General features: G+C 41.1%; 1 protein-coding gene across 9 annotated transcripts in view; it reads right to left on the bottom strand.

The window, feature by feature from the left end:
- The window catches only part of PPP2R2C (protein phosphatase 2 regulatory subunit Bgamma), a 208,576-nt gene that overhangs the window by 14,897 nt on the left and 174,787 nt on the right, over positions 1–18,892 (bottom strand). For all 9 annotated transcript variants that reach the window (XM_075420479.1, XM_075420473.1, XM_075420480.1 and 6 more), the window contains 2 exons: positions 18,501–18,665; positions 3,214–3,383 (listed from right to left, as the gene is read on the bottom strand). In XM_075420479.1, the coding sequence (XP_075276594.1) occupies positions 3,214–3,383; positions 18,501–18,665 (335 nt within the window). The remainder of the gene's footprint in view (positions 1–3,213; positions 3,384–18,500; positions 18,666–18,892) is intronic.

Below are 18,892 nucleotides of genomic sequence, written 5' to 3'. Positions count from 1 at the left end.
AAAGCCTTTTTATGTTAACAGTGTAATCTGTTACAGAACTGGAGTTCTTTCCTTTACCATCTCTGTGAGCTCCCAGCACTTGGAAGAAACAGCGAAGTGGGGTGAGGCAGGAGCAGGAAGGAGATGACATTTGCCTCACTGACTGTCATTTCTAGGTCTTCCTCTTGTTACCGTTTGCAGCAGCCATCTGTCATGACCACTGCCATGTATACACCCTCTGCGAAGCGTGTCCAACTCCACAGCTTGGAGCTGTGCCTTTCCATCATCTCTGTCAAAAAGCATGGTGAAGTTTCTTCGCTTTCTTACTGATCTCTTCAAGGTGTCAGCTCCTTTTTCTTGACTGACTCTGCCTATGAACTTGCACTACTGCCTTGAACAACTAGCTTGCTCTTCATGTGGACCCTTTTACCACATTCAGCCACACTCAGACCCTCAGAATGACGATGAAAAACTAACTGGAAGAAACAGTTACTTTTTACCTTGTTTGCATGTTCATCTGCCACTACCAATTGAGGGTAAAATCAGATTTCCCTTGTTTGGTACATCTTGCTCTTACTACATGTGAATAGGACTTGGATCCCAACCAAATTCATTCCTAACTAATTACCATAGGCATTCTCCTTTTCTTCATTGCATTGTTTTAGGTCAGACCTTAGTTTAGTTCCTAGATAGGAACTATCTAGACATTCTGTGCTCCAGACTAACACAGCACCGTGGCTACCCGGGGAGCGATTTCAGTGGGACTGAACAGTCCCAGTTGGGAAGGGACACGAGTCCAAACCCCTGCGCAACCGACCCTGCCTAAAGCGGACCCAGCTGTTACCAGCTCTGAACGTGTTCGCCTCTGGTTGCTGCTGCTGTGCTTCTGCTGGGGTAATTCCGCTGGGCAGCATCCACAGAGTGTCCCGTTAGGCAGGGCTGCCTTGCAACTTCCAAGCACTGCACTGCTCTTTTAGTGCTGCCCAGCATAGCACCCTCTGCCCTTCTTTCTTTTATGTGAAGCATAAACAGCAGAAAATCACATTGAATCACCGTCAGCAGATAAAGTGTGTTTCAGCAAGGCTGCTCTATGCAATAGCATTCTTTTAGCCACAGCACTGATAAGGAAAAGAACTTGCATGAGGAATTAGCGTGCTTTTTTTTGTGACACTAAAATTGTAACCCGGTAATGAAGCATTACAGTTACAGACTCTTCATAGACATTCATGGGTCTCTCAGCCAGACAATATCTAAGTGGCTACCATGCAGTGGATGAAATGAGAAATTCAATCTTTTAATCTTTTAATGATATACATGTCATCATCATTATGTGGATGCATAACTGAAAATGTGAAGTTTATTTGTTGCCTCCGGGTGATCCACCACAGGAAAAATTTTTGAGATTTCCAAGTTTATATATGAGATTTATGTATTTGAGAGAGAGATACCTCTACGACAACTTATTTAAAAGAGTAATTTAAGCTGCTTTTTCTTAAGAACAGAATTTTCTACTCTCTGCAGCTGACAAATGTGAAAGGTTTATATATAAACTGCGCAGAGCCGCTGGACTATGTGAATCCTATGCAATCCTGTGCTATTGGCTTCCTAAGGCTCCTGAATATCTGTATGCCCTTTACAAGGCACTCCATAAGTATTTGAAAATGAAATGCAATCCATATGTTTAAATTAAGGCAGCAAGAACACTGTTATATTTTCAGGTGGTTTATTGTTGTGGGTCTTTTTTTTTCTTAATAAGCTTCTGATTGCAATAATCAGTGCTGAAAAATTTACATTATACACAATTTTCACATCTTAACATGGAGAAATACAACTTTTTAATTGGCCCCACTGTTGGGTGTCAGACTGATTTAAAGGTGACCAGCTTTGTTTCACAGTTACCTACATGAGGAAATAAAAGCAGATGTCAAAGTCAAGACAAACAGGTTGGCTTGACCAGCTATTCCTCTCCAGGGACAAGGTTGCCTACTCCATTGGCATAAATATCAAATAATACGTTACCTAAGTTCCTAAAATCCGAGATATGCTTCTGTTACATAAAACACAGTCTTGCCCTTACCCTCCCACTTTATTTTCACAGCATATCAACATTTCTAACACATTTAGCATTACAAGTACTGCCATTTCCAGAGCAAAACCAATTCTGTAATTTTAAAGGTATATAGACTCAGACTTCCCCATACTAGCCAGAGACGCTCTGAAGAGTATCCACTGAAATGTACTGGGTGCACTGGAAAACACTGGGGCTCACTTTGTCTACTAAACACTAGCTAATAAACATGTACAATGTTATTGATGTCCAGTTTTGGTTGTTTTGACAAGTCACACTATCAAACTCTCCTTATATGTCATTTTAAAACCAATCTTGATGATAGTTACTGTGATTTTGTGTACCCCACCTGCCATTATACAGACACAGAAACCAAGAGATTATTTCAGCAGTGTCGCAGGACTGTCTCCACGTAAGCAGAACGAGCCAGATGAATGACATTTTTCCTACTTTGCATACTCTTCTGCAGGTAGATTAACAGCTTTTTCTCATTGCATTTACATAACAAGCAGTTTCTGTGTCACAGACATATTTCCCTTCTCCAAGGCAGAGTCAAAAAATGTGAGCTTAGGCCTCTGCTGCCAAACAGAACAGATGTCAGAGCACAAACTCAGTGCTGGCTGGAGCCACTGGCATTTTGTCTGGAGAACATCACAGTGAATTCCGGCAACCAGATGCGTCTGTCTGGCGTTTGCAAACTGCTGTGTCACTCCGCGGTGATGTTAGGGTTTAACACTGATCGCTTAGAAGTTTCGAAATGACAAAGGTGTAAACTCTCAGCAGTCCCAGCGGGAGCAGAATGCTAAGCAATTCACCAAATCCTTTCCTCAGTTACTTTTAAATGTTAATAGCAGAATACATCATTTGAAAACAGATGCCAGCGTGAAGAGATGATTTCCCTTGTTAGAAGCACTGTTTCTTCCAAGACCTCAATCCACAGTGAGTGCTACCCTGAGTCCCCAGGTCTGACACTTCCTTACTAATGCTGAAATTGCCCTTTTCCAACTACAAGGATGCCACTGTGAGGATTTTAACCACCTTGATTAGCAGCTCTCTTAGCTTGCTGCTTCTCAGAACAAGCAGTGGGAAGTTTAGCAAAAACGTTCAGTTCTTGAACAGTGAGATGCTTTTATATTGCTGCATTTCATGACACAGGAGATACCTACCTGGTACGTTTCTACGGGCTTTGTTTCCATGTTCAGATCCCAGACCTTGACTGTGAGGTAATCTCTCGTTAGCATGTATCTACCACTGTGACTGAATTTGACATCTGACACTGAAGAGATAATTTCTGAAAAAAATGATCTGTTACTGGGGTCTTCTGGTTCTTCATAAACTGTTCAAAGAAAAAGAAGCAAGACAGAAATTAGAATTCTAAGAAAAAATATTGTTGCACAATCTGTATGGTGCATTTCTTGTGAAACAATGCAGTTCAGCGTACCAATGAGCATGCAATAGAATTAATTACTTGCCCAGCACTTCGTTTCTTCTTTTATCTTTATATAAAAATACAAACTGTGAACTTTAAACATTACAATCATTAACAATATAGCTGTGGGCCCAAAGCATCACTTTGGGAAATTATTTAAATGCACCAGTTCGTTGGCTACAGCTACCTACAGCAAGGCAGTTCATCTGCGGTCATCTTTATGGGGTCCCCACGTCTTGTCTCCTGACACGTAATCAGAATTCAGGTGTCCCTGTCACATGCAAGGTGTACATGTGATCTCACAACAGTCTTGGCATCCCCGGGAAGGGTGGTTACTCAAAGCCTGCCCCGGCTGCTAGAACCAGCTGGGCAGTCTGCAGGCTACTCACCGGTCATGCCTGAAGGCATCTGAGACCACAGAGAAGAATTTTGAAAAGGAACTGCAAATTGCAATTACGTCTTCCTGAGAGGTGAGCAGAAAATAGACAGGGATTTACTATGTGGATACATAAACTACTTAGTTGATGTGCAATTGCTGACAGTTCTGGGAAGCGCTAAACTCACTGCACATGCTGGTTAGCTGTTCTGTGCACTGCGTGATCCAACAAGGCAGGAGATCATGAACTTGTTGTGTACAGTACCTCCATACAGGGAAATCTAGCTCTTGTAGCTAGGACATTGGTCACCCCTAGTCAACTGTACATAATAATGATACCGGATGACTCCCATCGCATTGCAGGAACTTGAAACAACTGGTATTAGCAGGCTCTGTTTCATGTGTTACAAGTCCACCAACATCTCTTCATCCTTCCCCAGAAAGCCTGCACTACCTCCAGCCCTGCCTATCAGGTGCCCAGAGCAACTCGGTTGCCTTCCTGCAGGTATCTGTGGCCCTGTGATCCAAATGACCTCATACCATGAACTTCAGTAGTAAGTCAGGCTTTCAGGGTTTATCAGTTCTCAGCAAAACAAGTAGGATTTTGGCACCTACATCTAGAATATTCTTTGAAAGTTGGCAATTTGGTGAGTGTCATTTTCAAGTTTCAAAAGCAGGTGAAGAAAAGCCATGTGATGAGACATGAAAACGTATGAAAAGTAGAACAACGCTTTACTGTCAGTCAAAACAGAGTTTTTTGTGTAGTCCACTGGAACATTTATCTCTCAATTAGTTTATCTATGACTGTGATTCAGACTGTTGAAAGCAACAAGGTTACAGCTTCCCTCAGGTGAAATAACGTTCTGCTGAAAGTTAAGGGTGAGTACGTGGGCGAAGTATGTGGGGTAATGCAAAAAATTATGGGCAATTTTCTTTGGGGGTGGGCAGTGGAATGCAGCCAGGCGTGCACATGAGAATAAGGTCTATATTTGAACATGTATCACACATCTAAATGGTAATGAACTACTTCAAAACGGGGGAAAAAAACTTTTCAGACAGACTGTAAATGAACAACTTTAAATAGCTTTCTAAAAATTTGCCTAGACATTCTGCAAAGCAGGTATTTTGTAATTATCCTGTCAGATTTTCAATAGAAGTTTGACGAGCACAAAGCAATTATCATTTCTCATACCTTTTCCCTTTAATCTGTCCAAACTATGTACTTGGCTGGCAGGAATTTCATCCTCCTAATTATTATGTGAAACTGCTATTAAAACCAGGAAAGAGAAAAAGAAAGCCCTACACTAACTGAACTATACCTTCATTTGTAGCTGAGATATATTTTCTTCGCTCTATGTGTCTCGTCCAATTCCCAATGATTAGAAGAGGAGTCCTATTTGTACCTGGATACTATGTATTTTGTTAATTAATGAGATTAAACCATTTCATCCCTTATCTGCACTGTTTATTGCTTTTCTATCCTTACCACAGTAAGTATTAGAAAGACTTAGATTAATTAACTGCAGAAACTAATGCAAGCATGAAAGCCTCATATCACTACAGAAAGAAAGATAGTGGCTGAAATTTTAGTAGCAGCAATTCTTTGCAGATAGTTCCTATAGTCAGCATAACCAACCCAGAAAAATTAATTGGAAATTAAGCAGCAGCTCCCAGTGCTACAGAGCAAGCTTAGCAACTAGCAGCATATGCCTGAGCAACCAGAAAAAGGCATCGGCCTCAGGAAATGAAGGTGAGACATAGTGTCCTTGGGTCTTAGCTATTTCTGGTTTAGCACCAACATAAGGTTATGCATACGCTCCAGAAAAAGCATAGTCTTCATTCAATTTGGCTGATACATTTTGAGTACTTGGAGAAGGGACAGCAGTGACAGCCATGTCACTTCGACTTAAGTTCAGGCAAGCTATTCAGATTCAACCCTGGCCTCCCCAAGCTGATTAGGAGAAAACATGGTGCCAGCCCCCCGTCTGCAAAATCAGGTTTGCCACCCTGCACTGGAAACACATTTTCTGTTTGTTACAGTTTAGACTTATCTTTTGGAGGCTGCTCGTATGCGGGGGGGGCAATCAGCACCCAAAACACGAGACTTCAAATCTAGCTTACTTTTCTAGACCAGGACTTGGAATCAGAACTTCACTGAGATTCTATTACAAATTCTATTATACTCCTCAATTAATTTATCAATTCACTTCTTAACAACTAACTTTTGCCACAAAAAAAGGGTATTTAACTTTCATTAATATTGTTCTTGATAACCTTCAGAGTGCTAATTATATGAAAGACACAAAGCTACCTGTCTAGGTGCAAACCAACGAACACAGCAATCACAAATGGTGTAGTGTGCTGAGCTTTCACGTAACACTGCTCAGACTGAAATACGACCTTGTTGACCAGACTGTGGAATAGAGAGATACCGCGGGATTACAGAGGGATGCTGAGCATATCTCCTGGTGCAGCCAGTGCTGGGGAGGAGCCTCCAGGGAAGACACCATTCCTGCCCCTTACTTCACTGGCAGCTACATTGGGAAGCTGGGAAGTTGGCTTAGGGTATCCAAAATGCTCAATCCCTTTCTGCACGGCCTCCTGCTCACAAGTTAAAAACCAGAGTATCTTTTCACGGAAGTAAGTCCAGACTTGGGAGAGAAAAATGGGTTGGGTGTGGGATACTTGCCAGAGCACTGTTTTCCTGGATCATGAAGAAAATCTGCAGCATAAAAATATGCTGCTTCTTTCTCAAAAGGAACTGCCATCTGCTGAAAAACAAACTCTCATCTCTTGCAAAAAAAATTCTCAGTTTTCCTTGAATTTCTCTAATTTAATGTAGACATGGAGACTTTCCTTAGAATCAGTGGACAGAAAAGGCAGCTCTAAGTTGTGCATTCAACATGCAGAAATATATGCAGATATCTAAAGTAAAAAAAAAAAAACAACACAAAAAAACAGGAACAGCTAGAGGGGGTGGGTAGGTCGTCTCGCTCAGCTTCCCTTCCAGCCACTGGCCAAAAGAAAGCAGATGCCTCAGGCACGTCCCACTAACACCCCGTGGCTCTCAGCAAGCCATCGAGCTGCACTCAACGTGTCGTAGGTGCTGCCACTGCAATTTCCCATTTATATTAATATGGGCCTGATCCCACACACGTGAAAGCGATACATTTTGGACAGGACACACCCAATAAAGAAAAAAACAGACTAAACTAATATTCAATTCTAAACAAGAACTAATGGCTGACAAAAATTAGGGCTATGTAACCTTCCTTACACATCTTGTTTCTTAGTCTTACATTAATTGCCAAAAACGCCTGACTGTGTAAACTGGAACGTCTCGCTCCACTCAACACACCCCATACAAACTGCAAGGGCCACGAGGTGTGAGTGCATGCTTTGAAATCCTGGTATAATGGTCTGGAGAGGGACCTGGTAGTCACTGATACTGCCTTCCTCTTCAGCTTTGCCAGCCACCTTTCGCTGCCGTGTGATATTCCGGTTTCCCAAATATGTAATTGTGGAAGAGGGATATCACACAGCTAGGAACACAGGAAAGTGACAAATCAAACAGCACTACCGGGTGCACCCCACTGAAAAGTAGTGAGTAGACTGTAACTAAAATATATTCTAGGACTCAATCAACCCTTATCCCAACAATAGCCCAAAATCACAGTATCAGAAAACATAAAACCCCATGTTCTCATAAAAAGTTTTTCTCCTTGTTTGTCCCATTTCCAAAGACGCACAGTTTTGATGGAGTCATTGGTATTCTCCAGACTCCAGCACAACTGAAAATTAAGACTCTGTTTGCTGGGCACAGTTTTAATCATTGCAGGGTGTAAATTCTGGCATATGTGAACTTTAGAAAATACTAATAATGCTAAAAATGGTTCATATGGTGGGTGCAGTGTCAGAATCCAATATAGCATCCAAAATTTTGTGTTCCTCCCAAAATCATCGCAAGAAGGAGTATGCGTGATTCTCTGCATTATCACAGAATCATAGAGTGGTGGGGGTTGGAAGGGACCTCTGTGGATCATCCAGTCCAACCCCCCTGCCGAAGCAGGGTCACTCAGAGCAGGCTGCACAGGACCACGTCTGTTATGCTACAGGACCTTGGGTAATGCCTCAGTTGCATTTTAGAATCACAGAATGGTAAGGGTTGGAAGGGACCTTAAAGATCATCTGGTTCCAACCCCCCATTCTCCCACTTCTTCTCCTCTTACCTTCACTCTTTTGCCTGGATGAAATAAAAACACAAGCACTCACAGCACTGCTGCAAGGCAGATGGTTCTAGAATACAAATAAGAATAATGTTTTTAAAAACACAAAAAAGTATGATCTACTTAAATGGAAAGCAATAACGCTATCTGAGATAATATGGGGCAGGGGTTAGAAAAGCTCTCTACCTAATATAATGAAGGCTTATCTGGAGCTACTTTTTATTTTCAACCTGAATTTATAAGTGCATAATTGATTGATGGGATAAAAGGAATGTCAACTGTATTCAGTTAAACAAATCTTTCATTACTTTTAAAAGAGAGAAACACAGAGCATAAGGTTTGACAAAATTTTGTTATCGTGGCCTGAGAGCTTGATGATAACTGCAAGGGTTTACTGTGAAATATCAGGAAACAAAACACAGAGAAACCAAGAACTAGCAAGGGAGAAGACCCTTGATGATGCTGTGTACTCCTTAAGGCATAAAGATGAAAATCTCTGTTACTGCCAACCAAAAGTAGAACCACAGAGCAAACCAACTTCCTGCTATCACAAAGCCAAAGGTATCTACAAAGAAAAGCAAAGATGAATCATGCTTACATGTATTGCAGAACATGCGATTATCTGGGGGGAGGGGTGGGGGGAGGGGTGGAACGTAAAAACAAAACCAGGGAAAACTTGAAGATGAAATCTTACCAGCTCCACAGCATTGGTAAGAAATTCCATCATTCAGAGGATAAAATTATAAACAGCCTTAAAAAGTCATTCCCTATAGCAGAAAAACAAAGCTTCTTCCGAAGCTATTTTCTTTCTACTTGTAAACAAATTAGAATTTATTAAAGCTTTTTTTCTAGAGGATACTGTTAATAGTTTATGTCCTGTCCTGAAATCTTCTGTTTTTACAGCACTTAAATGCAGTTATTTGGATTTAAGTCCTTGGAAATCCTGCTCCATGAAATAACTCTCTCTTTCTGGATGATGTCTACCTAGACTTCAGCAAGGCTTTCGACAGTCTCCCATAACATCCTCCTAGGGAAGCTCAGGAAGTGTGGGCTGGATGAGTGGACAGTGAGGTGGATTGAGAACTGGCTGAATGGCAGAACTCAGAGGGCCCTCATCAGCGGCGCTGTCTAGTTGGAGGCTGGTAACTAGTGGTGTCCCTCAGGGGTCAGTACTGGGCCCAGCCTTGTTTAACTTCTTCATCAACGACCTGGATGAAAAGTTAGAATGTACCCTCAGCAAGTTTGCTGATGACACCAAACTGGGAGGTGTGGTAGATACACCGGAAGGCTGTGCTGCCAGTCAGCATGACCTGGACAGGCTGGAAAGCTGGGCAGAGAGGAACCTGATGAGGTTCAACAAAGGCAAATGCAGGGTCCTGCACCTGGGGAGGAACAACCTCATGCATCAGTACAGGCTTGGGGCGGACCTGCTGGAGAGCAGCTCTGCAGAGAGGGACCTGGGTGTGTTAGTGGATGACAGGTTAACCATGAGCCAGCAGTGTGCCCTGGCTGCCAAGATGGCCAATGGCATTCTGGGATGCATCAAGAGGAGTGTGTCCAGCAGGTCGAGGGAGGTTCTCCTTCCCCTCTACACTGCCCTAGTGAGGCCTCATCTGGAGTACTCTGTCCAGTTCTGGGCTCCCTAGTTCAAGAAAGATGAAGAGCTACTGGAGAGAGTCCAGCGGAGGGCTACGAGGATGATGAGGGGACTGGAACATCTCTCCTACGAGGAGAGGCTGAGGGAGCTGGGCTTGTTCAGCCTGAAGAAGAGAAGGCTGCAAGGGGACCTAATATACACTTACAAATATCTTAAGGGTGGGTGTCAGGAGGATGGGGCCAAGCTCTTTTCAGTGGTGCCCAGTGACAGGACAAGGGGCGATGGGCACAAACTGAAGCACAGGAAGTTCCGTCTGAACATGAGGAAGAACTTCTTCCCTCTGAGGGTGACGGAGCACTGGAACAGGCTGCCCAGGGAGGCTGTGGAGTCTCCTTCTCTGGAGATATTCAAGACCCGCCTGGACAAGGTCCTCTACAGCCTACTGTAGGTGACCCTGCTTCGGCAGGAGGGTTGGACTAGATGACCCACAGAGGTCCCTTCCAACCCCTACCATTCTGTGATTCTGTGACTCTGTGATGCTCTCTGAGGGGAGCTAATGGATGTAGAAAACTGTCCCGTTCCTGTTCAAGGGTCACAGCTACAAACGGGTGAAGGCAGTTTCGGCAACACTGGAGAAAGAAGCAGCGGGGTTTATGAGGAGGGAGAGGACTGCAGAGGCCAGAGCCAGCAAAGATGCTGGAACAAGAGAGGGAAAATAATTTTCTTTTTTATTATCCAAGCATGTAAACAGCCTGCAGTAAGGCTGAATTAAGGACTTATTACAGATAACCTCTGCGTTACACATGTACACACACAAGTGTATTTCAGCTGGACCTGGAAATACTGGTGGTAGATCAGGTAATCTCAGTGGGCTTTAAGTTTCATAAACACAGACATCAAATGCAGGCCAAACAATTTACCACTTAAATTAAGCCTCTCTTTCATTTCAGGTCCGAAATGAAAATGGCTGCAATACCTGATTAAAATGTACTGGAAAATTGTACTTTGAAAAATATGGAATTTCACCCATCTGGACAGACTAGCCACAGCAACTTGCAAAGGAAGAAGAACCAATAAGCCCTCCTGACAGCTGATAAACAAACATTTTTAAACATTTTTTTATGTAATACATGGTTATATTAAGTAAATGTTTCTTACAAAACATGATCCTAAGCAAAAAATCTTACAAATTATTTAAATATAATATGTTTAGATGGCAAATTACTATGATTCCCCAAGACAGCTGTGATTTGGTCCACCGCATATATTTCATAAAGTTGAGTATAAAAAACCCTAAGCTAAATTTCACTGAATTTATACAAAAACACTAATCATGTTAATCTTTTTAAGTCCATGACACTTCTCAGTGTCATCATCATCCTTCAACGCAGAAAGCATTATTTCTTTTGTGGCATTTAATTCAAGATGTGTGGTTCTGGTCTTATCTCTAACGTGGTAGAGGTCTCAAGAAGACACAAAAATGGGCAATAACAATGACCAGAAGTATCAAATTACTGCTGTGCAGGGAATGACTAAATAGACTGGGACTCCTCAGCCTAGGAAAGACTGAGGGGTTTGTAATTAGGAGTGGCATGGAAAGGATGAATAGGGAATGACAGTTCACTTTGTACACTGTCTCTTCCAATCAACAAGTAGGGGTCACCAAGTGAAACTGGGAAAGGGTAAGTACAGACCAGATGTTCTTCACACTATGCCTAATGACGCTACAGAAGATACTGTGAATGGTAAAAATTACACACAGGCTCAAAAATAACTGCACAAATTCAAGGAAAAAAAAAACAAAACCAACACCCCTCTGAGTATTGTTAAATACAGTAAGTTCACTCTCACTGAAGCCCCTGAACCCCAAGCTTCCAACTGCAAGTTGCAGAGGCTAAAGATTATACGCTTGCTCTGTGCTTATATTTTCTGTTGATGTTGCTATTGCCCGCTACCAGAGCCAGAATGGTGGGCTAGACAGCCTTCTGGTCTGCCTAGGTATAGTCATTATTACACACTGTTTAAAATCTACTTTAGGATTTCATACTAAAGAGTTCCTGAGTTCACTCTAAGTGAATCAAAACCAACTGCAAAGCTCCCTTTGAAATTCATGGTCTCTCTACGTCTTTTAGCTTCATTGTTTATGATAACAGTTTGACTACCATTATTATTTACACTATCTTTCACTACCTCTGAATGTTTTATTGTTTAGTATTAAGCCAATCCACTCATGCATTCCCTTCCTTCAGAAATTCTCTTTCAAGATCAGGATGTCTTGCTAACGTGACAATCTTGCCTTCATGTTCTACACTGAATAATATGGTTAATACAGTGCGGGATTTTTGAGTGCACCTTCATGAGCAATCTAAAATACAATTACTTTATAAGACATGAAGTATAAACAACTAACTGAAATTATTTAACACTCTATATTACCATAGCCTGTAGTTGCTTATCATGTTTTAAACTGAAAAAGTAGTATCTTTTTATATTTCAATTTTCTATTTTTATTTTAAATAATTTGGAGGGCTCTTCTTCATGCCCTGGTCACTTACACATCATTTTCCTTCTTTGAGTAAAAGCAAGTTTCCGAAGCTACCTCGACACCACAGGACTGAAATTCCACTTACTGTAAAGCATTCCTTTATCCAATGACCCAATATTAAAACCAGGGTTCCCATCAATACATCTAGAGAGTATGGCTTTTAGAAGAATCTGTTTTACCGTCTGCAGGGAGTTGCCGCAGCTTGTCGCAAACCACAAGGGATAGTGCATTAGTGCTGAAAGGCAAAGCCAGATCAATAGCTAAAGATCAGGGGTGGCAGCTTCACTACAGAGCTGCTTATATTAATGTAGCTTTGCCAGTGAGTTTGTTAATAAAGAGGAACGGTGCTAAAGAGAGCAAGGAAGTGAAAAAACACAAAGCTAATCTGGAAGATCAAGCCTCTCTAAACCTCAGGCTCACAAAGACTTATTGTGTGTGTTTAATGCCACGTGTTGCAAGCAATCCCATGGAGTTAATGGGACATAAAACTACTACTCCTCTACAGGCAAATTCATGCATAAGTCTTTCCGATCTTGACATATAAGGGTAGTGATAAGTGGGTTTTTTTCCCCCACTGAAACAGGGTCTTGGCAGAATAATGTTGGTTTCATGAGACATTGAAAAGCAGTATTTGTTGCTGTTAAAAAGCTAAGCAAACAAGACAGGATTTTTAATAGACTGAATAATTAAAGCAATCTTACAGCAATTATTTGCTTTATCTGTGTGTGGCTGGGGGAGAGCGGTAAATGAAACACCTCTTCAGTCATAAATCATTTACCATTGCTTCAGGCTTTTCTCTTTCTTCTTACTATTTGATAGTTAGAAGTACATAGATCAGGTTTTTTTCTTCCTCTGATTTAATTTTAACATATCTTGCAGAACTGGAGGAAATACTATATAGACATAATTGCATTTCTGTAGAAACAATTTTGAATTTTCATTAGCCGTGTTTTATATGTCTTTATTATACATTCATCCAAACTGAGCAGAATGGAAGCTTTGGAGCCCATGCTAAAGGAAATCATCTACCAAATTTCAGTGGGATTCCTGCACAAGGAAGGATCCCTCCCAGGATCTAGTTTAGCATGCGTGAAATTGTAGTAACAGATCTCTAGTGACAGTAATAATTACAAAATTATCAGGATACAGGCACATTTTTTCATTGGGGATATAAAACCATCAATGAATATATGCCTTTGCAGTGCATGCTTATAAAATAAATCCAGAATTAGGATAAGGTGAACAAGTCTCTATTCAAGCACGGGGTCAAACCATCGTGGAAGCTCAGGTAAGCTTCACTCCTGTCACATGAAACCTTGCAGATTTTGCCTAAAGTGGACATTATTTTGACAGTGGTTTCTCAGTGCACAAAGGGAGAATGCTGGCTGGCTGTCTCTCAGACGATAACCTAACATGAGACCAGATACAGAAATAAAAAGCATATTTTAAATGTAAAGCTCACATAAAAGAAAAACAAGTTGTCTCTTTTTCAGTCATACAATAGGCATCATTCATTTGTAAAGGTCAATATTAATTAGCGAATCCAGCAGGGATACTCTGTCACAGGCTTTTTTGTGCATCTGGTTGTTCTCTGTTGCAAGTGAAAGATAATCTATATTCAGTTACAGGTCTGAAAGCTGTCTCGTCTCTGAAATTCCAACCTCCTTTAAATGACTGGTAAACATAATTAATTTAATTTTAAAAATTGAACACGTTCAAGTAGATTATCCTTGATTTCTGTTTTGGCTCCTTCCACAGTGCTGAATTCTTAGTGTTTAAAATCGAAGGTAATCTCAAAAACCCCAGCAAATAACCAAATTGAGTTACATGCCAGACTGACAGGACAGGGGCATTTATCCTTGGGGAAGGGCTGCCATTTCTTTCATGCCTGGATTTCAAATAAAAATGTGGTAAAGGGCTCTCAAGGAAAAAAGATGATACCACTGCATCTCTGGGTCACAAACCAAACCCCAAATTCACTTGGCATTGTTCTGAAGACTGTTTTATACTTTTAAGTTATTGGTTATCTGTGCCATGGAACTGGGAAGGCACCAGCGGAGATGCTTTGCCCCTTTCAGGGCAAGTCCAGAGAAGACGGCTCTTAAGATTGCCTGCCATCTACAAACGCTTCTTTGGTCAAAGGAAGAGGGGCCCTAACTGGCTCCTGTTACAGACCAGATGTCAGAAGCTTGTGAAGTCTGTATGGAGGATGGAAAGCATGAGCTCATGGTGACAGATGCTAACCGCATTGTGCAACCCCAAAGTTTGTATTTTAAAGAGCACCACAGCACATGGAGCAATAAACTTGAACCTGCAGCTCCTCCTCCCTTGAAGTATTTTGTTGTAAATTTTGACCATGGATAATTAGAAATAGGTTTTTAGTCTACAAACACATATTAAGAAATGAACACTAAGAAAACCCTTAAAGTAACATACAACATTAAAACAGATTACAACTTCTGAAGTATGCAATGACTTTAAGATATTAAGGCTACTACATGGAATATAAATAGGAGTTATTTTCAGTGACTTAAATTTCCATGTTGCATAACTATACAATTTCTATTTACCACATAATTCTGAATTTAGAAATTCTGATGAAGTACTGAAAAAGCTCTTCATTTTTTCTGACTTCACATCCTCCAGCTCAGTTTTCTTTAGCTGACTGCTTTATTGGATGATTTGTTGAAACAGCCATATGTACCTATCTAGTCTACAAGCTGTTTGGAAGAATATTATCTCCATGCACATTTATGAGGAGCTCTGAACATAACATTAGCAAGAAAAGATCAAAACCAAATTAGCAACGATTTGTTAATGGAACAGTTACATATTATACAGCTATAAGTGTTCTTTAGTCAGAAGGATCTTGCTGCAACAGTATCCTTATGCTTGTCGTCCTTGTTACCTGAATCCCTTGCATGAGAATTTACGGAATTTGGGGTGGGGGGTTAGCTCTTCTATTTCTTGGATGCTCCCAGCTAACTGCTCTAACAATGACAGTTCTGTGGCTGTTAGCTTTCCTGATTTTGCTGCTGTCAGATTTCCCTTATACTGCCTTCCTTCTATACTGCATTGCTGTGCATGTTGAAAGAAGAACACCTCAAACACGACGGTGTTCTGCCACGTACACTATTTGGATGAAAGCTTCCATATTATTTAAATTAATTCTCTATTTCTTGCTGCTCGAATGTGATTTTTCTATCTGTTTTAAATCTTTACCTATAACCCCGTGGACTCCAGGAACACCTTCTTCCTTATTCCCATCCCTCCAACACTAAATAAGCAGAGACACGGATCTCTTTTTTCACCTTTTCTCCAGAATATTTTGATGGAATTCTCTCCCACTATTTGTGAAGTCTGATAATAACACGGCACAGTATTATGTATGTATCTCCCCTATGGTTACAGACTGGGCTTTCCTGGATATCCATTTGTAAAGGTTTTGCTTCTGATTGCTCGCCCAGCATTGCATGATCTATTAAAGAGGTGTTATAAGAAGCAGTTTCAGGTAGTCTATTGAAAAAACAACACCTTATCGGTATCTCAATGACCATTTAAAACTCAGCTACTGATCTGATGTTCTTTCAATGCCTTATGGATGAATTTGGCAGTCTGAGACCATTTTTCTAAGGGACAGAGGTCCCCATTACGAGTCATCACACAATGTGGCAGCTTGCTAATAAATCTCAGCATAGGCACCAAGGATGAGTAGATATGGAAGCAGTCTCTTGTCTCTTCCATGTCAGAGCCATGAAAGATTTATAAGGGAAACCTTGTAGTCTTGCTGTCACTACTCCTGAACAGAGAGATTTTGCCACCGAGTTTAGCAAACCAGAAATCTTCAAGAACACTATGATTTATTAACATCCTGTGTCAGTGACTTACACTACAGATATTAGTATGTAATTTATTTATACAGTATGGCACAGTAAGTATTCACAGCACTCTCTACACTTCTACATATGGAAGGGCCCTTCCCCCAAAAGCTGCAACTGACTTTAGCCCAGCTATAGAGATTTGGACAACAAAGGGTCTGAAAAAGGAGCAAAACTAAAAGTTCACAACATATGCTCAGCATCTAGGTATTTTTTTATAAGTTTTACATTGGATCTTTTATCCCTAAAAATACGCACATCCATTACAATCTCAGAACAGCATCTGAAATACAGCACATAGTGATATTAGACTGAATTAAGAAAGTAGTGTTGCATGGCAGAACATGAGGGTTTACAGCGACTATAGTCATAGCTCCTTTGGTTGAGAAGTGAGGTCAGTTATGGGAAAGGTGGAAAGGCGAGCTGAGCTAGGAGAGTAGTGTCCTGACCATGCATATGCACCACGTGTAAAGCGACTGTAAAGAGGAATCAGATGCACAGTGAAGGTACTAGAGAAACAATAGTGCAAATATTTGATTTCCCAAACTGTTTTTTTGTGATATATCCTTTTAGGTTGCTATGGGCTTCACATAATTAGTTTTGCTTGCTTCCAAGAGCTATACTCAAACAGCTCCAATCAGCAGTACGTGGGCCTGTTCCTTTTAACGCTTTGGAAGTTCTGCCATTGCTGTATCAATTTTGTATTGTATGTGTGTGTAGAGACACACCCAGCTTCTCAATCAGTTTGACTTGAGTTCAGTGCAGCAATGCTACATTCAATGGCTATTTTCTAACTCATAGATCTGGAAAATGGGGTTTAATCAATAACCACTAGACCTTGTGCTCCCTTCTGGCATAAAATGCCTTCTTTCATCCAGGGTTACTGTATTGTTGTTTTAATAAGTTATGATTGGCATTTAGCACTGAGTTACAGGGGCATGGAGGACTTATTAGCAGGAAGAAATTAAAGTATTATGGAACAAAACAATTAAGCAGGAGACGATAACTCACAACAATGTGTCAGATTGTATCATGCTCGCTCTTCACTTCATGGTATTGAATTCCCCCCACAAGTACAAGCGGATACAGCTAACAAAGGTAAAACACTTCTCTGCTTAGGAAATTGTCCTGAAATGCCATTTTCCATAACTGGAGACCACATCCTAAGAGGTTGCGAGCATGTGCACTTCTCCTTGCAGCCAAAAGGCCTAGTCATAGGCTCTATACTACATTTACTTCAGTTAAAAAAATAGCTTGTGTGCTAAATCTATGCACCATTTATGTCTCACTTAAATCTTCGAATGTTTTCTTCCTTCGCCCCTTCCCCCACCCCACTACTAAGATCTGCCAACTCAAAAGGTTCAAGTAGGAACTGAATGACATAAAACCTCTTACATGCTCCTGGCATGAAGAGAATTTATCCTGAATTTCCTTCCCTGTGTTTCAACATTGCAAAAGAAGGCCCAATTCTGTGAGATGGAAGTGTCCTGGAAGCCCCTGTCCTGAAGGTGGCTAAAGCAGAGCCGCCACAGTTCATTCCTCAGCTCCTCACAGGAACAGCCACACGACACAATGCCTTTGTCCAGTGGTTTTCAGTCACAAAAGATCAGGAATAAACACGTTGTTTGCACAAGGCAAAGTGCCCCGGCTTGCCAGATTACTGTTGGTAAGAATCATATTCTATCTTGTCTAGATTGTAAAGAGCTGACAGCAAGACATTATGAACATGTATTTTCCTTAATCCTTTACTTCGAGAACACAGACAGCCCCCCATTTTAACATTTTGCGTCCTTGTTCTTATGTAGTTCAGATATGAACTGTCACGACTTGGTGGCTCTGTCTGAAAGTCTCACAGGCTACATAAAATCAGTTTAGGACAGATGACACCTTCTATACCAACACAATACCTCCCTCCCCCTTCAGTATTACTTATCGCATTATTGAAAAAGTCCATATAAGCAATGCTGGGCTAAATTTTTAGGAAGGACCCCAAGATTTTTAATCCAGAAAATGGATTCAAAATTTTGAAGGCAGTTTGAATGGCAAAATTTACTTGCTGCAGTATTCAGAACAGTATGCTCATCTACTGAAATACACCCACCGCCCCGCCCCTCCCCCATATTTAATTTGTTAGGAATCATCTCTCTTTTGCTAGAGAGTTGTGGATTCTTCACTGATCCCTGCAATAAGAACCACAAGGGCAAACAGTCACAGGCATGACTGTTATCAAGTTCATGGGTAATATCTGTACAGATGAGAAAATGTTCTTCCTTTTGCTGTTTTCTTTCCAAATGTGCCTGCAACTGAGGGGCTAATACAGTGGGGTATGCACACATCTACATGTTGCCCATGAACAGTCAGACTTTAAATGACACCTGGGGCTGAAGAAAGCAAGGACTTACGCTTGGAATGTTTGTCACAGAGAGCTGATGCCCTCATGTCACAGAGTCTCAGGGATCCTTTGCTGCTGCTGTAGACAAAGAGATTGCAGTGATGGGGATGAAACTCAGAGGCTGTAATCACTTCCGTCAGGTCCTCCATATTGGCTGGCTTTATATCTACAATGTCTGAATGGAAGTTTCATTAAGGAAAATGCAGTTGTTTGCAGGCAAACCATGACTCCTACTGCCTTCCTGAAGGAAGCATGATTATCTAAATGTCCATACATTTAATGCTTTTAGATAAAAATATACTAATTTGTTTGGCAGTAGGGTTTTTTTAGAATTTCCACACTTACTCCACCCTACACCAAACTCAAAGAGCCACTAGGCAACAATGGTTTTACAGCAGATCC

Source organism: Opisthocomus hoazin, chromosome 5 (assembly GCF_030867145.1).
Source record: "Opisthocomus hoazin isolate bOpiHoa1 chromosome 5, bOpiHoa1.hap1, whole genome shotgun sequence".
NCBI lineage: Eukaryota > Metazoa > Chordata > Aves > Opisthocomiformes > Opisthocomidae > Opisthocomus > Opisthocomus hoazin.
Note: the sequence above shows the minus strand (reverse complement) of the source record. Positions and strands in the feature narration are given on the sequence as shown.